General features: G+C 39.2%; 2 protein-coding genes and 1 pseudogene across 3 annotated transcripts; all 3 read left to right on the forward strand.

Annotated features, from left to right (window-relative positions):
* Positions 1 to 9,599: 9,599 nt before the first annotated feature.
* LOC141642506 (uncharacterized) lies at positions 9,600 to 13,349 on the forward strand. Of its 2 annotated transcripts, XR_012543327.1 has the most exons (4): positions 9,600 to 9,821; positions 12,147 to 12,368; positions 12,485 to 12,776; positions 13,286 to 13,349. XR_012543327.1 is itself a non-coding variant. In XM_074451341.1 (3 exons), the coding sequence occupies exons 1-3, from the start codon at positions 9,639 to 9,641 to the stop codon at positions 12,698 to 12,700; spliced, it is 621 nt and encodes a 206-aa protein (XP_074307442.1). In that variant the 5' UTR covers positions 9,600 to 9,638; the 3' UTR covers positions 12,701 to 12,980. The 2 variants fall into 2 exon arrangements, 1 of the variants encoding a protein (XP_074307442.1); XM_074451341.1 differs by lacking the exon at positions 13,286 to 13,349 and having other exon boundaries at positions 12,485 to 12,980.
* Positions 13,350 to 13,358: 9 nt separating this feature from the next.
* On the forward strand, positions 13,359 to 15,043 carry LOC141642505 (putative long-chain-alcohol O-fatty-acyltransferase 1; annotated as a pseudogene).
* A 134-nt stretch (positions 15,044 to 15,177) lies between these two features.
* LOC141642504 (acyl-CoA--sterol O-acyltransferase 1-like) lies at positions 15,178 to 17,621 on the forward strand. The gene has a single exon (XM_074451340.1). The coding sequence runs from the start codon at positions 16,301 to 16,303 to the stop codon at positions 17,411 to 17,413; it is 1,113 nt and encodes a 370-aa protein (XP_074307441.1). The 5' UTR covers positions 15,178 to 16,300; the 3' UTR covers positions 17,414 to 17,621.

Here is a 17,621-nt window from a genome sequence, read left to right on the forward strand (position 1 = left end):
CTACTCGAATCCGGACCGAAACCGTCTCATCCTATACAAACCAGATAATAACTATCACAATACATCCTATACTAATATACACTACAAAGCCCCTTATTAGTACCCCTTAATTATCCCAAATACATATACTAATTGCTAAGTAACTACCCATGACGAATTCCCCCAAAAATTAGGGTTTAAATGACTAAAAAAAGGGAGATCATTATTTACTAGGTGAAGGAGATGAAGAGGAAGGTGGTGGATCTTTTAATCCAAGCTTGAATCCCAAGTAGAAGGTGTTTGTGAGGGTTTTAGAGAGAGAGAGGAGGGAAATTGGAGAGATAAGGAGGAAGGCGGAAATGATTTTAGGGTTAGGGGTGAAAGGGATTAAATCCCGCGTTCTGAAAACAACGGCACTCGATCGAGTGCCGACTCACTCGACCGAGTAGCATTCCACTCGATCGATTGGACTCACTCGGACAAGTGTACCCTTCACTCAACCGAGTGGACCCACTTGATCGGCTGCAACGCCACACGGTCAAGTCCAGGTCTAGTGTAAGGCTATCCTTCCCTTCCGAGTGATCTCTTATCGGTCTAAAGGTCCTATCACGCGTCCCCGGGTCTAATTACGGATCCCACAAAGGTCGGGTATTACAGTTTTGGACCGTCTTTCTTGTCGATTTGAACCAAATTTTTAGTTTCCGTCTCAAGTGTATATCCATGTATGTATTGGGTATTTGGTATGGTAGAATTCTCGTCATTTTTATGCTTAAAAAGTTGTCTTAAGATGGTCACATATCTTGCTAAAAAAAACGTGAAAATGGAGTTTGTGATGGCCGAGTTTCACGGGCTGTTTTGGGTTGGTTCTTGTTGTCGATTTGAACTAATTTACTTACTTCCATCTCATGTGTATATACATGTATGAATAGGAAAATTGGTATGGGAAAAATATCGTCTTTATCATGCTTTAAAATCTGTCTTAATGTCACCTTACCATGACTTGTAGATGAGTTTGTTTTGGGCTGTTTTGGTTGTGTTTATGCTCTGTTTTGACATGGTTTCCAATAGGGCTGAGCAAAAGCGGTTATCCGCACCGGTTTTGCAATTCGGAGCGGTTAACCGGTTTAAAAGTTGTCATTTTATTGCACCGAATCCGAACCGAATTAATCCGGTAAACCGATTTTTTTTAAGATTTGAAACCGAATCTGAAAAGCGGATTATCCGCACCGGTTTTGCCACCGGTTTCATAAGAACACAAACCCATGTCTTGTTTTTAAAAACCTAATATGATGCATAAAAGGATGAATCAATACACAAAAACCATGAAAAAAACAGTAAAAATCGAATTAATTATACAATCAATACACAAAAACATAAAAATTTAAAAAATATATGATTAAAGACGAAAAAAAGATCAATATGATGTATAAAAGGATGAATATACAAACCTTAGTAGTTAAGAGCTCGAAAATTTCATGAATTGATGGTAGATCTGGAGTTATTTTGATTTGGAAGAGAAGAGGAAAGGATGCGTATTTGTTTTACGGTTTGATTGAATGAAAAATGAAAAAGAGGTGGGTTTGGAGTGTTTGCCTGCATATTTGGTTTGGAGTCCACTTGCAGGTTTTTTTTTTTTTTGAAAATTTTAACTTTTATTAAACCGGTTTGAAAACCAGGCTCCGGTTTTGATTTAATGAGATCCGTATCCGCTCCAGTTCAACACTAAAAAATACAGTTCGGATACCGGATCTAAAAAAAACGAATTTCCGGTCACCTTTTAACGGTTTTCGGTTCGGATTCGGTTTTAAAATCCGGTTCGGCTTTTTTTCCTCAGCCCTTGTTTCCAAGGCAGATTATGGGTGGACTGGTACGGATTTTTCTAGGCAGAATGTGGGCTCACTATTTTGGCGGGTTAAAAGGGGTTGTAAACGGGCTGTTTTGAGGCGGCTAAATTGTGTGTATATGGGCTGTTTTGGACTGTTGAATGAAGGTCGAATTGGACATAAATTTAGTTGTTGCAATATGTGCAACTATAGATTTCCCGTCTTGTTCATGCTTGAGAATCCGTTGGTTAATTGTATCAAAATGGGCTGATAATGCTGCTGTTAGAACTGTCTGCGACTGGGTTATCGATCAACTAAGGGAAATAGTCGATCGACTAAGGGAATTGGCTGCGGTTTTCTCTGACCAATTTTCGTAGAATGGCCATAACTTCCTCGTTTTTTTTATCATTTTGATCTTATGACCTATTGTTATAACCGTAAGAGGATAAGATATCACCTCCAATTAGTTTCACCTCATTATCATGTATAGAACTCAAGTTATGACCGTTTGAAGTTGACCCTTGTTGTAGTCGAGTACTAAACTTGTTATAAATTGGGTTTTTTTGTTTCTTGTTGGGTATGCATCTTAACCTTGGTTATAATGCTTGTGTATGGTGTGTTGACATCTTTTTATCATTGGAGCCCCTTTCTTATGTCTCTTTCACCTGTTAAACATCGATTTTGGTTGTTAAGCTTCAATGCGGTTCAGTTTGAGTCTATTTACATTTTACCTAGTGTTTCGCATTACTTAATTCATTTTTTATCGTTTGTTCATACTATGTTTAATTAACATGTAAATATGGAGTATAATGTTTATTCATGTTAGAAAAGTATGAAATGATGATATATACTTCATATTTGAATACTCATTTGTTTGTTTACATTTTGCCTCGTATTTCGTATCACTTAATTTGTTTGTTATCACTTGTTCTATTTTGAGCTCAAGTGAAATATAAATATGAAATATAAGGTTTATTCAAGTTATATAAGATTGAAATGGTATTATATACTCCACATATGAGTTCTTACTCGTTCATGGTCGAATCTTTATCGTGATTCAAGTATGGAATGCTTATCTTGAACATCTACTAGTAATGAGTCGTATTCTTGTGAAAATGCCATAATGTTATGCCTTTTTGCTTGACTTATCATTACTCCTTACTTGTGTCGTTCTGCCAAGGGTGGATTAACTCATGCTTTTTCCGCCTCTTTCGTGCCATTCTGCCGAATTCGGGGTACTTGACTTTCGTTCTGTCGATCGAGTCTTGGATGCGAAATGTGTATCGCTTGTCGAATCGGGTAAAGTACCTCCCGAGAGTCTGGCCAGATTTAGACTAGGACTGTATATATCATCGTCGTCCTACCAGGAGGAATTGAGTCTTAGAGAAGTAAATGTCTTGCTTGATTATGGTCATTGGCATATGTCTTTCAACACGAGAGTTTACGTCTTATGTGGTTGAATTTAAGAGTCTTGGTCCTATCGAACACTAGAGGTAAGATGCAAGCCTTCTAGTTGCGATATGATCGCCGAGATTGATGCTCCCATCCGTTCTTTTGGTGAGATGCAAGTCATGAGTACGCATGTGATGTTAATAGCCATGCCTCGTGCAATATTTGCTAGAAGATTTCCAAAGTAGTGGCTATGGTTTTCATCTATAAGTATTGTGATGATTGACCACTCGTTTATCTATCTCACATGACTTAAGTACTAGTCTTTTAGAATTTGGATAGTTGCATATGTCACATATCATTGGAATTCGTGCTTGTGATTAACTAACTGTATCTATGTTCTTTCCTTTACTTCACTTATTTAAATATGCCTATGACATGCTCATTTGCTATTCTATCTTGTTTTCTCTTATTATTCTAACATGAATGATCCCATGCTTATTTGTGCAAGTGAATCGTATCCCGTATTTATTATGCCTTGCCTTATTTGAGTTCATTGTTATGTTCATTTTGATATAATGTGGCTGAGAGAACCTTGAGTTACTCCTCCACTGACTGTGGCGTTCATGTTTACATGAATGACAGGTATTAGTTAGTGCAATTTAATTTATGGGGTGAAGACATGTGTGAGCTAGCGAGTACCTTGATCGTTGGATTCTTGTCTATCGTTATGCTTAGACTCACCTTTTAGACTTGTTATTCGTGGGATATATTTTTCCCCTTATTTGTTAGACTTGGTTTATAATAACCTAAGTTTGCTTATCGTTGCACTTATTTCATTTTGTTAGTGACCCCTGCATGTTAAACTTTAACTAGTAATAAAAAGTTTTTAAAATTTCATAATTTCCGCTTAAATTTATTAGTTATATTTTCCACATTATCGCGGGGTATCACAGTTGGTATCAGAGCCTATGTTGCTCTCGACGCACACACATGTACCCCAAACCTAAATTTGAACTTGACCTTGAATAATGTGTAATACCCGCCCTTTTAGGGACCCGTTGACCGACGTTGATTGACCTTAGAAATATATCTTGACCTTTGGAAATCTTACGAGCGATGATTGGTGACGGTGTGAACTTTAGTTTGGGTGTTACTCGATCTAGCATAGGCTACTCGATCGAGTAGCTTGGGAGCTCGATTGAGTAGGGCTCACTCGATCGAGTAAGTCAGTTACTCGATCGAGTAACGGGTTTGCAGCGGGGAATTATAAATCGTGTTTCGTGAAACCTCAAATCATTTTCGCCTCTCTTCCCTAAATCTAGATGCAGTCTCCTTTTCTCCCCTTCACCATAGTTCCTTCCTATGAGGTCTTTGAGGATGCTTGTGCCATGGGGATGGGTTGCTTGAGTCGGGTAGCGGTCTTGACGCCGAATTGCTATGCGTAGGTATGTCATTGTTATCATCATTGTCGTTGTCGTTTCCAATTAAGTTTGTAATGATAGTGATAGATGGTTGTACTGTTTGTTTAGGTGTGTTGCTTGGTATCGTGTGATCGCACGCGGAATCGCTGTGGTGCACTAAAGGTAGGTTCGCCTACTCAGTACTGTTGAGTGTCTAGAGTGTCTTTTGATGTGGTTTGGTTGTTGTAGTGTCGGTGCGGTTGATTGATTGTGGTAATTGGTTGGTGTTGTGTTGTTCGTTTATCGTTATTGTGGTGCAGCTGATTGTGATTGTTTGTCTTTGGTTCTCGAGGTGTGTCCTCGGCTGAGTGGAGTCACTTGCGGGAGTGGCTTCACGCCCGTAGTTCGCCCTCTGTGGAACCTGCCACGGGAGGGGATGTGCACATTAATGGACATGGATTTATCGCTCGGTATGATGAGCGGGGATTTGGTGGGTACGGCTGCAGTCCCCCACTGACAGGGCTGGTCCAGTGGACAGTCGGTGACAGTGATTGGTTGGAGGAGGTGTGATGTGTGTATGTTCTGTTGTGCATGTGTTGTGTCTGTGGTTGTTGGTGTGTTTCTTCAGTTACTGACCTTGTGTGGTTTTGTCTTGTTGTTTGTTTCTGTTGTGTCTGCCGTGATCCCTTATGGTGAGCAGTCAGTCTTAGCAGGTTGTGATCTGAATGTTGGTTGGGTGCTTGGCGGGATGAGTCTTTCACGAGTAACGACAGAAGTAGTTCACATAGTGGTTTTGCGTTGTATCTTTTATATTAGTAGTTTTTATAATCACCTGTAATATAACTTAATTGTTCTCTTATCAACATTTGATTATTACTGTCCTCGGGCAACTGAGATGGTGACGCCCTTATATGCTAGGGAAGGTCTTGGTAAGGCTCCTTGGCATATGGGGGTGTCACAAAGTGGTATTAGAGCGACGATTTTGGAACCTGTAACAAATGAGCTCAATGAATGTAGGGAGTCTAATAAAATAAACTTGGTGTATGTATATTGGGAGCCCCAGCTGATGCTAGATTTTGGGTGAGTAGGCGCCCTCATTTCAAAATCATGGCCCCATTATGCTTAAGCCGGTCACCGGGTATGAGAATGTCGAGTCGGAAGACTATGTGCCTAGTATGTATAATGGTTATGTTAGAAATGTTTGTGATGAAGTCTTTGTTGATGCTAGCATGTGTGATTGTGATGAGAAGCAGTGAAAGTCTGAGGTTTAATGGAAATATGTTTGAAAGTAGTAGAAGTGGTAAAACATTTATAATACGTGACAATGCGTATGATGTAGTGATGGTAATGTTTTCCAAGTCATTTTATGCGGACTGATATAAAAGAATTGTGAGTTTAGTATGTGGTGATAGTAGTAAGTAGTGAGTTTTGAATTAGTTGTAACATTTGTCAGAGTAGTATTTGGTAAGTCTGATGGATGAATGGTTGAATGCTTCCGTGCTATGGCATAGTCAAGTTGAGAAAGCTAGTTGATAATTTTTTGTGACATGGTTAAATTATTAGTAAGCTTGGATGATAAATAATGGTTAAATGTTAGATGAATGCTTAGAATGATATGATTAGAAGTTGTATTGTCGAAGTTACAAATGCATGATTAGAAGTAAAGAAATGTGTTGAATGTATATGCATGCGAAAGCTAATAGTGTAGTCAATTGGTTGCGTAATGTTTGTCATAGAATGAAGTCAAATGTGTTGAACAAAGTGATATGTTTGTTAGATTGATACATTGCATTAGTATAGTGGTAATATGTCGTGAATGAATATAATAATCGGTGACGATTCCCGAATTCATTTTGGAATCGACACACATTGCTGTTTTGCAGGAACCGTTACTTGAATCCGTAACTTTTGACCTCGTTCTCATTCTTTCTCAACCGATTAAGAGTATTTACTCTATCGAATAGACCTTATTCGATCTAGTTAGGAAGCTATAACATCGAAAAAGTTGGATCTGCCAGCGGAAACTCGGTCGAGTAGCTCCAACTCGATCGAGTAGAGGCCACTCGATCGAGTAACCTACTTACTCGATCGAGTAAGTGAACAGTAACCGGGTGGATTACGGGATTCTTATACCCTTTCCCCACCTTCTTTCTTTATTATTCTTCATTCATCAAAAACCCTAAATCTCTATATCTCTATCTAGTTGCTCTCATCTTGTGATTTTGGTGCTTAGACCTTGTGTTTTCTTGCTTAATTCGTTCCCTTTTTGCTTGCTAATCCATCAAGGTAAGAATGTTTATCCTATTTCCATGCTTTTAATTAATTAGAATCATGTAGGATGTTGGTGTTTGCTGAAAAATCGATTTATATATGCCAAATCTTGCTTATAATTGTTGTCACATGATTTATTTGCTTAAATTTGTTGATTATTGATGTTAGTTATGCACAAATCGAATCAAATTGGGGGTTTGTATGTCTCGAAATTTCTAGAGTTTGAGATTTTGAATTGAATTTTGCTTGTCATTTGTATATAAAAGGGAGAGAATTGGGTAATGTATGTTGTATATATCATGTTTAGAGTTGATTTTGATGGTTTTCACTCAAAATTTTGCCTTAAAACTCCGTTTTAAAAGTGCCCCAAACTGAAATTCGTCTTATACTCTTGAGAAGTTTGTCTATTAGTGAAGCTAATTTGAAGGTTTAATTTCAGAATTAGTAGTTGTATTGTTAATTGATGCCATATTTACTATAATTTTTTTTACAGCTGTGAGATCGTCTGATGATAAATTTGAGAGTTATAATTGTAATTTCTGGATTGTTTGGTGAAAGTGTGTACGTAGTAACTCTTTTCCATGATCATACATGAATGTTTTACATGTTTTCAAGTATATGTGATACGTGAATCTAAGATTGTGTCACAAAACAGATGCCGAGACCAACTGTGGGAACCCGTCAGAGCAGGGGGGGGGGGGGGGGGGCTTCGAGCCCGAGGTAGGAGAGGGGAGTGGGGGACCTACGGTCCCAGTAGTACCCGAGTACCCGTCAGTTGTCTTTGTGGACTTTACACAAAGGGATAATTTTGTTGCCTTACAGAGATGAAAGATGAGACCCACCCGTTGTATTGACACAACTCTCTTGACTGACTTGGGGATTGAGACCGATGTTAGGCATATCTTCGAGACTTTGGGGATGACTGGGTTGTACCGCCTCCGGAAGCACTCTTATGCTTTTCTGATCCTTGAGTTCATGAGTTCCTTTAAGTATGATGCAGTGGAACAGACCGTTGAGTTCCGCCTCATGGACACCAGCTTCTTCCTTACCATGGATATGTTTGCCACCCACCTCGGCTTGGCAAAACCTGCAAAGGGAGCTCTTAGGAGCATCCCGACTGAGTGTGGGGCTAGTAGCCTAATGCCTTGCTTTACCGGCGAACCCGCCCCGACCTCCAGCAACATGTTGATTAATGATGTTCAACATGTCACCTTAAAGATCTTTCTCCGTGCTTTGACTTGTCTGCTTTACGAGAGAAGGGATGTGAGTAAGTTAAACTCACATGAGGTGATGTTGCTTGCGGCCTACCTTAACCCCACCCGATCTCAGAAAGTTACCTTTAGTACCCCGGATATAGTGTGTGCCAGCTTAGCCTTGATGGCCTCTTCCGACACCCGTTTTCTGAGTTGTGGTGCCATTGCCACTTTGTTGCCAGAGAGGCTGACTACCTTTGAGGCCTCCTCGGCCTATACCCCTTTGACCTATATGGTGCCTACCCTAGACCGAGAGTATTTCCTCGACCAGAAATGGTTGAGAACCTTGGAGGGAGGTGGGTTGTCATGGAGGGTTTGGGGGATGAGTTTGATGCGTATACCGGCTCCTGAGCACCTTCCTGCGACTGAGCCCTTACCGCCGACATTGGTAGCTGCTGATTCTGACGAGGAGGAGGAGGAGGAGGCTCCCCAGAGAAAGTTTTACCTCATTGACCCGGATATCTTGGAGGTGATGCCCGAGTCGAGGAAGGGGGACCATGTGAGACCCGAAGATGCCCAGCCTAGAGTGGGGAGGGGACCACGATGAGTGAGAGAGAGGGTGGTTGAGGCTCAGCCAGATCAGCCTGTACCTCCACAGTACCAGTTTCCCGGTTACCCTTCATACATTAGCCCTAAGATGAGAGTGAGCGAGCTCACGGAGAAGGTGTCTGCGACCTTGACACTCCGGAACCTCCACGAGATGGCGTACGTGCAGGGCATCGGGACAGAGGGAGCATAACCAGTGTGGTGGAGAGGCGTTGGGGACGACAGCGGAGTTTTTCGCTCCTTTGGCGTGGAGAGGTCCACTTGGGGAGAGCCTTCGTCATATCCCTACGGTTGCTTGGCCCCTTGGCGTATGGGCGCAGATGCTGGTGTTGATGGTGACGCAGGACATGATGCAGCTGGAGTGGGCACATCTGGTGGTGATGGTGGTGACGAGGTGATGGATGATCAGGATGTGGAGTGATGACACTCCTTTCTTTCATATATATCGTCTCATGGATTTGTAGTTGATAGAACTTGTTTTGTTTGGTACTTTATTAGACTTGGGTGTGTATGTTGGCTATAAGGCCGTATTTTGAGTACTTCAGACTGTTTATGCAGGATATTGGAGTCGGGAAGGCGTTCCGACACGTGTTTATATAGTTGTTTGGTTTTAACATGGTTTTTTTTTTGGGAAGCTTTTTCGACCTGTGGCTACTCACATTAGTAGATTGGGAAAATTGAATTTGTTAGCTATTTACATATAGATACAACAATCTATTAACCTAAATACGCTAATTACTAAACACTATTGTTAAATCTGCTAATTGAAATATACTAGTCAAACCTGTCATTTACAATCTGCTTCCGCTATTATTAATCTGTTGAGTACCAAACAGGATCGATATCATAAATTCGAATATAAATCTCCAAACCGAAATAACACCCTAAATGGGATACCCGACCCGTGCCTGCTTAGTAGTGAGACTACTACAAAGGTATGGCGAGTCAATGTGTTAGAAGTGAAATTGGAAGCCATGGCCCAACTTGTAAGCCTCAGTCTTCCCAACAAACCCTCCTCAACCTTTCTTCTTCCTCATCCTTCTACACCTTCTTCGTCTTCTTCTTCATCCCATCTTCTTAATTTTTCTGCTTTGACTCACCAATTACGTTGTAATCCCAGATTTTCTTGCCTTTTCTCTGATAACCGCAATAAGCAGGTACCCTTTTACTTCACTCTCCTCTTCTTTTTTTTTTTTGGCCAAAATTTGGGCAATGTTTCGTAATTTTAATATGGGTCTTATTATTTTGAGATAAAGTTCGTTTCTTTATACATGTTACAAGGATTGTGGTTTCTTATTGAGTTTAAAGTTCGTATCTTTAGCTTGCTGGCTTAATTTTTTCGACAGTAATGATATTTTATCAGCATTTGCTAATGTTTGTTTCACAACTTTAATACGTGATTTATTATTTGAGATAATGTTTGGTTATTTATTTATATATGTTGGAAGAATTGTGGTTTGCTATTGAATTTAAAGTTTGTAACTTTAGCCTTGGTGGCTAAATTTTCCCATGGTAGTGATTTAATGATGAGGATGGGGATGATATTTGTGGAGTTTCGAAGAAAGTTTGGTTCTTTGTACTAATTTGACTGAATTGGGTTCGCTGTTGAATTTAACGTGTATGCCTTCAGATTGAGAGCTTAATGTCTCCATTGTAGTGATGTGAACTGGAAATAAGGCTGTGTTACATTGATGCTAAGAGTATTATCCGAAAGATCTTACGCTTCTTGCTGTGGAATTCTAGATTAACTGAATTTTGGGTTAATTGAATTGGACTTTGTTCTATTTGTACGATTGTATATTTCCTTTGACCATGTAATCGCAGTTATATATCTTGGATGGTAATTGCAGTTGTATTTTATATTTGAGAGTGGCGTAGTGGTGATTTATGTGCTTGGCTAACTAAAGCTTGGAGATAGTTAGTTTGAGGAGTAAACTCACATTCACACTAGGAGTATTGGTGACATGAACTTTTAAACCCAGTTGGTTGGATGTACCTTGAAAAGGTGGACAGAGAACTACTTCATACTATGTGTTGTTTACGTCAAACAAAGTGCTTTAGATGTCACACTTCAAGGGGTTAAGCCAATGTGCCGGTAACTGAGGTCATAAACTCATAACTGACTTGGTTGATCAGGATATGTCTCTTCGTTTAGCACATAAGGAGTCCTTTGGATTAAGGGTGATTGTTACGGGACAGTGGAGCTCAAAATAAAATCGAAAAGAGAAAATCTAGAGCAGTGAAGGGAGGATGAAGGAGTGGTGGCCTTGTGGGGGATTTATTACCCCCGTGGTCCCATCACCTGAGGGGGAGGTGGGTGACATTACCCCGTTAATGAGATACTCGTAGTTATTAACTTATACTTATCTTCTTTCCTCCATCCACCACCATCACTACCTTCTACTTTCCTATGTGTTTTTCCTGGTGTATCTTCTCCTAATCCAAATGACCACTGAGGATACGGAAAATTCTTCTGGTCACTTTTTGTTAGTTGTTGGAAGTGCTTGATTAAGATTTAGGTATAACTTTGTGTTTAGACGAATAGGCCAACTGTTTTTGTTCTTAGAGGTACAGTGTTTTGCTAGGTATGGCAGGTTCTTATGATTTGTAGTAGTTACTGCCTTACTGGTGTGCCGTTTGATGTTCCCCCTTCATGTTGGTGGGCATAAGCGCATTAAATAGTAACTAATTGACCACAGGAAAAGTTGACTTAAATGACTGATATGGTCAAGGTTGGTATAATACAGATGAAGCGCTTTTGAAGACTCAATCTCCTTTTGGCCTTTAATCTTTTGACTATTTGCCCTTTAATTATCCTCTGGTTGCTTCCTGGCTGTATAAGAGGGTTATTGTTGGAATGTTTTTACCTTATGTCTAACTGTAATCAGGTTCTGCACTCAGTACACGCAGTAGTAAAGACTTCAAATATTGTCATTACTGAAGAATAAGTGAAACCTATTTTTATTAGTTCTCTTTACAGAAGATGTGGTATGTGGATTTGCTGGGAGTCGTAAACTATTAATACTGTTTGAGTGTTTTGGAGCATAAAATCTCTCATTTCTGTCTCCTCAGAAGAGTTCTACAGTTACTGTTCTTCAGAAGTTCTGATCTATGTTGATGTGAGCTTATTCTTTTGAAGTTGCAACTGAATCTTGGTTTCAATGGTCTGTTAGCAGAGACTCCGAAATGTGGGAATCTTCATTGGTGCTTTGTAGTAAGTATCCCTAGGAAAGCAAGGAAACAACGTACAAGTTAAATGATTGTACTTTTATATAAATTCTTTCCGCATCATAACTGCCTTTATATCACCCTTTACACCAAAATAAGTCTTGCTCCCTTGCTGCAATGGTCAATTGCTTGTAATATTATAGGTCTTCTGCATTCCACTTATATGCGCCTCAGCCTCGGGTTTTAAAGTTATTACGATACACATGCGACCAGTGCTCTAATGTACTGAATTTTGCTATGACTGTGTCATGCAGGAACAAGCTAGGAAAGCTTTAGAAGGCGCACTAGGTGGAAACAAGGACAAATATGAAAAATGGAACCAAGAAATTAAAAAGAGAGAAGAAGCCGGTGGAGGAGGTGGTGGTAGTGGTGGTGGGGGTGGTTGGTTTGGGTGGGGTGGACGGTGGTCCAATGGTGACAATTTTTGGCAAGAAGCTCAACAATTTAGCCTCGCAGTTTTGGGCATTCTCGTACTAGTAAGCCATCAATGCCCCTTATTTTATATTGAAAGCAGTTAACCAACATTTTACATGGTTTCGTAACTACCTCCTTTGTTTCTCATGCCTAAAATATGTTTGGTTGTATGGCGCAGTATCTTGTAGCTGCCAAAGGAGATCTTCTACTGGCCACAATTATTAATCCCTTGCTGTTTGCATTGCGAAGTGCAAGAAATAGCATAACTTACACGTTGTCGGAAATAACCAGGAGGTTGTATCCAGGTAATAATCCAAAAGTTGAAGACGTGCCAATGAAGCCTTTACGTGTTAGCGCTAAGGAGAGTGTGGTGAGCAAATGGGGAACTGATTGACGAGGTTATTTTGCGAATTGATTCAAGTCTTCACAACTAGAGCTGAGCTACTTTACGTCTTTACCCAGTTTTTCCTGTAAGTCTGTTGCTTCGACTTGGCCTTGGCCTTGACATGTAATTCTCTAGGCAAAATATCCCAACTACAAGGCGACCCAAGCCTCTTCCTCTATGGTGGTTTTCTTTAATTTGGGTAAAATTAGATTGTAATATGGTGTTCTATGGAAGCCATGTAACTTATTGTGACCGAATTTTGAAATATTATTGCCTGCGTTCTATTCAACGACCATTCGACCAATTCTTTTGCGTTACTAATAGACTGATGTAGATACACACTCCTATTTATCCAAGTACATGTCGGCATCATGAGTACGTACTCAGAAAAAAAACGGTTTATTAAAGAAACTACTGCTTATTGTCAACTGTCAAGTGCATATGGCGCTTATTTTTGCCAGAATTTCAAGATTGCCACATTAATTTGCAATTGTTTGCTCATGTTCTATTATTAAAGAAAAGTTTCTTGCTGGCACTTGTGTTTTTTTGGTCCGTTGTTCTAAGGTCTAATCCCTGAATCAAACATCTATAAAGGTCAACTCACTCGGAAATCGCTGTATAAAAGACTGAATAACCTACTGAAATCGGAAGAGCAAGGTTAGTTGGAGAGGAATGGTAGAGCTAGCAGAAGATGAGCTGCGCAACTTTGTTAAGGTATGGTTATCGATTTTTGTATCTTTGACTTACTGTTATATCACAGGCAAGATTACTTCAAAAGGCTTCACAAGACTAATAACATTACTTCCTGTAATCTCTCTGTTTTTAGCCCTGCCTGTAAAACTGACTTCTATAAATCTCATAGCCTTCACTTCTTTCTTCATTTCTTGGCTTGCAAATTTTAAGCTCTTACTTTTTGCATTTGGTAAACCACCTCTTAGTTTCGAAACACCACTCTCGTTCATCTCTTTCCTTTTAGTTGCTTGTTTACCCATCAAAATACATACACCGAAATCCAAAATGGACACATCGAACCCAGAGCAGAAAATCCTGCAGAAATCACTGAATAAAAAAGACCCAGATCATGAAACCAAAAATAAATCCTACCCATGTTCTGAAAAACCAAAAAGTCAACCAAAGATTTCACCTTGGAATCACATCATCAAAGGAACAATCCTAGCTGTCATGCTTAAACTCTATGATTACAGGAATCAGATGCCAGAAAAGTTGTTACAGTATTATTGGGTTTTCACATATACTTATTGTTAGAGTTAGTTCTAGCATGTGTTGCGCAAAAGGAGCCAAGTTTTTTCTAGGATTAGACCTCGAACCGCAATTGAATGACCCCTTGTTATCAACTTCACTACCAAGATTTTTGGGGTAGAAGATGGAATATAATGGTGGCCAGCATATTAGGGCCTACAAGATTTTTTCGCGAAATTCTGAAGTACTAGGGCGAATTCCTTTATGGTACCCCTGACCAATGAGAAAAATAGAAATGCTAATGAAGCAATATCTAAATTTAATAAATAAGTAGGCATTCTCATTGGTTAGGGATTTCACTGACATGATACACCGAATTTACCTAAAAACTTTCACAAATTTGTCATCACTCATCCATGGCTAGATTATCCACAGGACTAGACTCAACATATAGAGTACCTTTTTAGTGTTGGTACCATCCAAGTAGTACAATTTCGAGATCACAAATTCTCATTGAAGACCTGACATATCCGTCACAAGCTGAAGACGGATACCATTTTACCTCACAATATACCCACTTTTTCTCTCTCTGCAACACTATTCATGTGGTCCCCTTTCTCCACTAACCCATTTTGTTACCATTTTATTTCACAAAATATCCGCCACAAATGGTAACCCGTCACAAGGGAGACCAATTGTTTCGAGATAGGTATAACCACAAGGTTGGCAATCTTTTCTCCTCTGAATATCACCGGTCCACCACACATTCGGATAGGACATGTGAAGAAAAAAATTCACCCACGAAAAATACACATGTGAATATGTGACTATGTGGGTGTTTTAAATTAAAAAAAGCAGAAGAACATTGGTGTACGTTTTTACTCCCTCCATTCAACTCCACAAGGTCCTTTTCTATTTTACACACTATTTACGAGTGAGCATTAACTATCAATTTTCTCTCAATACGTAAGTTAAAATATATTCATGTGGGATCTTGTTTGATTCGTCTTTACGATTACATTAAAAATATCTAACTTTATAATTTTTGTAAATATGTAGCTAACGATATTTACCGCGTAAAACACGCGTTGACAAACGTGAAAAAAGAAAAGGGTCTTGTGGAGTTGAATGGAGGGAGTATAAACCAAGGAATTATTCCAAGCTAGCAATCCAAAAGTCGTCTAGACTCTAGTGTGACTTGTGACTTTGTGAGTAGGGGCGGATTTATAGGGGGTGATGGGGTGAACCCTCACCCCCATTTATCTTGAAAAATAAAAGATATATGTATAATTGTGTGCTTATATTTCAATTAACTTCAGTGGTTTAGTGGTAGAAACAACCATCCACCTTTGAGGCAACCTAAGTTTGATCAATTGAAAATGTTGTTAGGAAGGATCGAACCTCCATCTACTTATTTGCTATTTACCTTCATTCAACCACCATGACATTGACAATATAGTGATATTTTAAAGAAGCGTAATCATATTTCAAAATAAGTAATTCGGTAAACCTTGCTACCGCTCTCCATTACCAGATTATTGTTTTAGTATTTATCAGGCATTAACTAAAAATTATATTTTAATATAAGTTATTGTTAAAGTGGCTATCTTTTAAATATCGCACAAGGTTCCCGAAATGTTAGAAACGGCCCTGATTTGAGTAATTATATTTTGGCATTTTTTTTTATGCTGTAACTTTTACTAAATACCCCATTCCGTAAATCCTAGATTCGCCACTGCCGGTGCGAATTCTAATTTGTCTGATTTTTAACAATTAGTCTTGTTGAAGTCTGGTCGGAGCAAGTGACGGATAATGCCACTCACAAAACGAATAGGGGGACAAGGTGGGGCACCCCCATGTGCTTCCCTCTCTCCTCTATTTGGGTCATTTGTGAGAGAAAATAGTATCCATCACGTGCCGTCACAAATAAGATTTTGTGGATTTTTAAATGGCAATCAACCACTTTTGACACGAAATGTACACACTCTTTATTTGAACGACAACGTGTAAGAATCAAGCCCTACCATTTCCTCTTATATGGTGGAGAATCTTCCGAGATTGTTCGGGTACGGAATCAATATTTAGTCCAAGTATCATGTCGGCATCATCAGTACCTACTCCGACAAATTGTTTATTGCAACAATCACAGCTCATTGTCAATTTTCTCCATATGTCATTTATTTTAGCCACAATCAAAGATTACCAACATTACTAAAACCACTCATTTGGAACTATTTGCTGCTGTATTATTCAAAAATAGTTTATTGACACCACTTTTGTCATTTGGTCAGTTATTCTAAGCTCTAATTCTTGATTCAAACATATATAAAGGTCAACACGATTGAAAAATCGCGCTATATAAGACCGTTCAACCCACCAAAATAGGAAGACTAAAGGTATTAGGCCAAGATGGTTGAGCTAGCAGAAGATGAGTTTAGCAATTTTGTTAAGGTATGGTTATCAATTTTTGTATCTTTGAGTTACTGTTATATCATAGGCAAGATTATTCCCAAAGGTTTCGCAAGATTAATAGCATTACTTCCTGTAATCTCTCTGTTTTTAGCTCTGCCACTAAATCTAACGTCTCTTCATCTATGTGGTTTTACTTCTTTCTTTATTTCTTGGCTTGCAAATTTCAAGCTCTTGCTTTTTGCATTTGGTAAACCTCCTCTCAGTTTCGACCCTCCGCTTACATTCATCTATTTCCTTTTAGTTTCTTGTTTACCCATCAAAATCGACACATCCAACCCAGATCAGAAAAACCTGCAGAAATCCCAAAATGGAAAAGACCCACATCATGAAATTACAAATAAATCATACCCATCTTCTCAAAAACCAAAAAGTCAAACAAAGATTTCACCTTGGAATTACATCATCAAAGGAATTTTATTAGCTGTCATGCTTAAAATCTATGATTACAGCAATCAAATACCAGAAAAGTTGTTATGCGTCATATATGGTTTTCACATATATTTTGCATTAGAGTTAATCTTAGCATGTGTTGCAAAATCAGCTAAAGTTTTTCTAGGATTTGACCTCGAACCTCAATTCAACGAACCCTTGTTATCGACTTCGTTACAAGATTTCTGGGGTAGAAGATGGAATATTATGGTGACCAGCATATTAAGGCCTACAGTGTACCTCCCAACGCTGAGTCTCGCCTCCAAGTTCGTAGGCAGGGAGATGGGTCAACTGGTTGGTGTAATTGCTGCATTCGGTGTGTCTGCAATATACCATGAGCTCATATTCTACTACCTTGGGCGCCTGACACCGACATTCCAAGTTACATGGTTCTTCCTGCTTCATGGATTTTGCCTCTGCGTCGAGGTGATTGTTAAAAAGTTAGTTGGCAGGAAAGTGAGGATCCCACGGTGGATATCTGGCATTGCGACGGTGGGGTTTGTGATAGTTACTGGTGTATGGTTATTCATGCCACCGTTGTTGAGGGTTGGGTTGGCTACCAAGGGACTTCATGAGTATGAGGTTGTTGGTGCGTTCATTAAGCACTTGATCCAAGCTTAGCACGGTGATTTGATCTTTTTTTTTTTTTGCTAAATTTTGTTGCGGTTTAGCGGAGTTACTGCTGGTCAATCGTACACCCCAACCAATGACAAATTGAAATATTAGTGATGTAGAATACTAGAATCTAAATGTAATAAATAAGTAGCATTCTTATTGTTTCGGTAAATGAGCATGGAATAATAAAGCACGAGCTGCATTTACATTGTAA

This window comes from Silene latifolia, chromosome 2 (assembly GCF_048544455.1).
Source record: "Silene latifolia isolate original U9 population chromosome 2, ASM4854445v1, whole genome shotgun sequence".
NCBI classification, from domain to species: domain Eukaryota; kingdom Viridiplantae; phylum Streptophyta; class Magnoliopsida; order Caryophyllales; family Caryophyllaceae; genus Silene; species Silene latifolia.